This window comes from Opisthorchis viverrini (assembly GCF_000715545.1).
Source record: "Opisthorchis viverrini unplaced genomic scaffold opera_v5_181, whole genome shotgun sequence".
Lineage (NCBI taxonomy): Eukaryota > Metazoa > Platyhelminthes > Trematoda > Opisthorchiida > Opisthorchiidae > Opisthorchis > Opisthorchis viverrini.
Window position 1 is genome coordinate 69,323 of NW_008751840.1, and position 5,726 is coordinate 75,048.

At 48.0% G+C, this 5,726-nt stretch overlaps 1 protein-coding gene across 1 annotated transcript in view; it reads left to right on the plus strand.

The window, feature by feature from the left end:
* The window catches only part of T265_14367 (hypothetical protein), a gene marked incomplete at both ends in the record, with an annotated part of 58,795 nt that extends 57,481 nt beyond the window's left edge, over positions 1–1,314 (plus strand). Inside the window, 2 exons of the mRNA XM_009173352.1 lie at positions 77–221; positions 805–1,314. Of these exons, the coding sequence (XP_009171616.1) occupies positions 77–221; positions 805–1,080 (421 nt within the window). The remainder of the gene's footprint in view (positions 1–76; positions 222–804) is intronic.
* Between the last annotated feature and the right edge of the window lie 4,412 nt (positions 1,315–5,726).

Below are 5,726 nucleotides of genomic sequence, written 5' to 3' on the forward strand. Positions count from 1 at the left end.
ATATATATATATATATATATATATATATATATATATACAACCATCCACCTCATCTTCGCAATGCTACTTCCAACAGCGAGTTGCAAACACAAATGGAACAAATGAATATGGACTACCAGCGGCAGTTTGAAATGATAAATGAAGCAAAGAACGTAGCCATCTCCACAACACAGAGGGAAGCCGAACTATTACGCTCGAACTGCGAGAGTCGGGTGGCCGAAGTAAGTTTGATCCAACTTCCCCTCCTTTATCCAGAATTTCAAAACCACCATTTTGTGTCCTTATAGAAGCCGACTGAAAAATAGAGAAAAATCCAACTCCCTTGAGTGTAACTAGCTTCATACCAGTTACTGCTGTAAACCGTGTGGATAGGATTCAGGGTACATACCTAATCCAAGTAGCATCGTTGGGTAACTTTACCCCGGAAATTGACCAACTTCAGCAACGTCACGCTATTCCCCGTGCTAGTTTATAATTCAAATGAAACTGAGTCAAAGATAGGTTGTCAAGGGCTTGGGCCCCAATGAACAGTTGATACATACCTTATCAAAAAGTGGGAATCTTGATTTCAGTTTGCGTAGCTTCCACGAAGTGGTTCACGTGATTTACCGGAGCAAGAATACCTAATGACATCAATCACCGGAGACAGCCTGTTAGGAAATGTGAACCAATACTGCTGAGTAAGCCACAGACCTTTGGGTTTCATAGCTATAAATCACGCCGAAACGCATGTTTAAGGCTTGCAGAGAATAGCGCCTTCTTCCTACTTGCTTATGACTAAATGAGTGATTCAATTTCTTCCAGGTTGAGTCAGAAATGCGCGCCGTCCTTATTGAAACCGAACACGCCCGGAACGTTATGGAAGCACGTCTGCGCAAGCTTTCAATGGCCCTGCTGGACTCAGCTACTTTGTCCGCACCACCCTTAAATCATTGTTACAAATCGCAATCAAACCACTGGTTCACCCACCAAGGCGTAGACTCGACGTCATCACTTCGTCCTACTAGTGAATCCTCAAACGTTGTGGAAACGGTCAATCCGTCGTCTACAAGCAGTGGTTTTATGAACTCAAACCCATGAGATTGAATTCCGCAGCACTCCCGAAGGACATGCAGAATATCCTGGTCCTGACAAAAGCTAGACGTTGAGCAACACATCCCAACACACAGGGTTCCAATGCTCGAATTCAATCGTTCCGTTGACCTTTAAACCGTGGTTTCTTTGCTTTTAGCTCAGTCGCATAATAGTCTTATTTTGAAGACTTCCCGCTGATCAACTGCACTGCGATGTCATGTTAGTTTTGAGACAGTCTGAGATACTATACTACAAAACAGCTCTTGCTTTTCGTCACCGCTGAAATCCGGCTTGCAAAGCATGTGGTGACACTTTCGTCTTAGGAAAACCTCCAAGTTATACTAAAATCTACGAGTATTGCCTGTTAGCATAAGCGACATAAACACGGCCTTCCGAGACTTATTGATCTTGAGCCAGGTATATCTTTTTCCAACGGTGCGGTCAGGCCGCCACGTTACAGCAGTTGCACTTTTCTGAGATGTTTTGCGAATAAGCATGAAGATAAGCTGTTGCGATCTGCGGCGTTAGGTGCGATGATTTTATGCGTTAACTCACGAAGTTTGTTTGGCAACCACGGAATCAAATGATATAATTGTCAGCTATGTTGAATTACAATGACATCAGTTGAAACTCGAGGAACCTGGAGTTATTCCAAACATACCTCCGTCCTTCCTGGCTTACAAACTTAAGTCCGTTTGTGAGGAGAACTGGGGTTCTGCATAGGCTCGGTGTTTGACTGCACGTAGGACCGTTACCCCGGTTCGTGGTACTCATAAGAGAAACTTGTGATCATAACATTTCGGTTCTTGTGGGAGAAAGCTTCGGGGATCAGAAGTTCTCTTGGTCTGCAAGCCTTCCGACCTTGTTTCTGTGCTGTATCTGATCCTACTCGAAGCGCATCGAAGACATCTGTTGGCTTGCGGGCACGTTTTTTGAGCTCAGCACTTATTGTCTGATACCTCTGTGTTAGCCTATTTCCTCTCGTTTATTGTCACAGTGCTCTATGTATGCCCTAGGGGGGTAGCTAATTCAGAAAAGGCGTTATATACCCTAACACTCGACACCCAGTTTACCGATATTGCGGTACCTGTTCAACATATGTAATTGAAGTATAAAATAGTGACGATCGAGCCACCGATAATAGTAGCAATGCATCTACCAGAGTGCATAGGTCTGATAAGCCCAGCAGGGGTAGGCATTTGTGACATGTTTCCGAAATCCGATTAAATGTACCGAGTAGATAGTAGCACTAGCATATTCTAACAAGATGCTCCAAACCCATTCAATAGTCCTGTGGTGCAGGGTACAGACCAAACAGCACATTCAGAGCCGTGACTGACAAAAGGAGCACGTCTGCAATCCGACCCTGGGTACGCATGGCCACATAGGTTCATTTGATCCGCCACCAATCATTATGGAGGACCACAATACAGAGCAGCATTACGAAAACTCGACAATTCTCTCGGATATCGCGTAGGAGTCTCCGCATTAAAACGTCCCAAAAGTGAGATCTAAATATCTAACTAGCACTTGCTATCCATTTGTGCAGCCGCATCGGATCATTTCGGATCACCTCAGCCCTTATGGTATGCGGCGGCCGTTAGTTTGATTAATTTCAGCTAGTAGCCACAAGCAGCCTTCTTCGAGGTATCACGTTCCATTCTTCGCTGCACTAGCATCACCGCATTCCTTTTTTGGTTTTACCATGCATCCGGTTTCGTTTAAGTTTTACGACCACCTATGTGCGCAACTGAATTGGGTAGGGACACCACGGCCTATGGCAGCCGGTAGTGTACCACAGATAATCGGTGCCTAACTGCCACGCCACTCGAAGGTTGCACGAGGGCTGGGATATTGCCAGGTTGCTCAAGCCCAGACAGGGGAAGTCGAGGGGCAGAGATCGGGTTCGAATCACGGAACATCCGGTCAGTAAATTCGCGCTCTGACAACTGGGGCCATCCCGACCCCAAGTGTACCACAGGATAGTGTAGCTCAACAAAATAAAAAATGTGGGTTGTTTATCGAGAACAAATACCACGCTACAGGTTGTGTGACATCACTATGTCGACGAGCTTTTCCCACCATTGGTGTGGTAGATTATTCATACTCCAACACCACTGAAGACATGCACCATGGCAGCCACGCTCCGCCACTAAGCGATGTGCTCTTCACTATACCTTAGCTAATGGTGCACAGTGATGTTATTGGTCACATGGCACACGAGGCACATGGTCGTTGGGCAGTATTTCGAATCGCCCAGTGCAAAATCAAATCCGGAATGCCGGCCTTCAACCGAAAGGTGAACTGCGAATATGGAAACCCTTCAGCCTCACAGGTATCGGCGTCAACATACTGCTGATCCTGACGATCTTCCATCTCTTCTGTTCAGTAATAATAGCAATAGTAATAATAATAATCGTTCAGCTGTAGCACCCTTTCGGTGCTTACCTGCCACGCCACACGGAGGCACGAGGTCTTCCAGATTCCCCAAGCCTAGACAGGGGAAGTCGAGAGGCAGAGGTCGGGTTCGAACCACGGAGCTTCCGGTCAGTAAATTCGCGCTCTAACTACTTGGTCCATCTCGCCCCCGTTCTGTGTGGTGATGGTGGTCAATTCTTCAGGCAGTGCCCGTCTAGCTTACCTTCGTCCATCTGGAAGAGGCCGTTAATATGGCTGAAGTGAGTTCATAATAGTGAATGCAGTGAACATCCCGACCTAAAGCGGGCACCTTGACGTGGTGGTCGGAATTGGGTGCTGCAAGGATCCCGCGGGCTACACTGGCTGGAACTTCCTTCCACAAGGTTCAACCATACCAGGAAGGCCAAAATGGAACAGTCAGACCAAGAGCAGCGAGTAATCGTACTACGAGGCGGTCTGGGGGGCTAATGTCGTACTATCCTCTGCGAGAGGTGTGAAGGCAGTAAGGTGTTTCCCCCAGGCGACCAGCATGTCCATATTTATGGAAGCAGCGATGCTGCCTTCCCCCGAGGAAGGACGGTTAGAAAAGGTCGGCCCCGCACACTCCGATCGCCCAACGGTTGACCGTTACCGCCGGCGCATTGTCCAATACGGTCGAAATACTTTTAAAACTAAAAAGCCTGGCGCTGCTCAAAAGGCACTCGATTTGCACAGCCGTATCAAGAATGAGACAGTAATATTTTATTCCTTAGGCCCTCGGGTTAGGCCATGCTCTTCAACCGAGCAGGTCAGACTGCTGAGTCATCGGCCCCCAAAGAAAAGCCTACCGTCCGCTGCTTCGTGCGTCAGACTGTACTCCATGTCAAATAGGCAAACAGGCGATGCTTGCTGATGTACTGTCTCCGAAACACGCACACAAGACCCGAGCGTGGTTATGCATCTCAGAACGCCAAGGATGGACTCAGCTCTTTCACATTTCTCCTTCCATGTGTCCGGTGACCCAGATGCGATGACTCGTGGTAGTTGCATCAGCCCCAGGCCTGAACGTGCTTTGCCGAATTGGATCCCAGTGAACAGCTGTCTTTGCGCCATCCGGTTATCCAGCTCAATCGACCTCAATGTCTCTCGACATAAAAAGCAGTGCCTGTTTGTATTGTCGGCTTACGCGCCAACGGACTGGAGTTCTGAGGCGAAGGATACTTTCTATGGAGAGCTATACGGGCTCATTCGTCAAGCAAAATGCATTGACACTGTGATCCTTGCAGGCGATCTGAATGCTCAAGTAGGTTTTATGAGCTCTTTGGAATCACGTTTTGGCGGTCGATTCGGAGTCGATGCTCGCCGCACAGACAACCGAAATCGACTCCTTCAGTTATGTGCTGACCATGAACTGTTTCTGACAAGTAAGAACTTTGGACATGAACGTCCGCATCGTGTAACCTGGCGGCCACCAAGTGCAAATCAACCGTGGACCCAGTTGGACCACGTGGCCATCAGCCACCGGTGGAGAGCCACAATTCAAGACTGCCGTTCCTTCTAGGGGCACACCACTTGATTCCGATCACGCCATGGTGCGTGCATGCCCGATAGTTCATTTCCCTTCAGGTCCTCGCAAGTCAGCAAAAGGCATGCCAATCCACTGTCTTCGAAGAAATACCATAGCTCATCAGTATCGATCCGAGCTAGCCTAACAACACCCCACAGTAAGCCAATACAGTGGTGGCAGTGAGCATGTGGATGAAGCGTGGGAAAATGCGGAAGGAGCTATGCTAGCGGCGTTCAGTGCTGCCTCCCCGACTTCTCCAATTCGACCACAAGATCATTGGATGACGTCGGGCAACCATGACTGATGCCAGGATGCAGGCACTGATTATGACGGCGCACGCAAATCTCTCAAAGGCCAAAAGGTGAAGAGTCTAAGGAAAGACCGAGAGCTCTGGTGGACATCGAAATTTCGAGAGATGGAGAAGGCTTTTGCTACGAGGAACATTCGTGCCCTAAATCAACTGATCGACCGGCCTTAGGAAAGCAACGGGCAGCGAATCGACAGGTGAAAAAGATGGCTTAATAATTCACTCGCAAAACCATCGACTGGAAAGATGGGTCTAACGCGTCGAAGAATTCAGCTGGCCTATTGCAACGCAGCCTGCGAGAATAATGCATACGGGCCAATGGAATGTAAACAATGATTGCCCGTCAGAAGAAATAAAGTACGAAATATCCGTACTGAAACG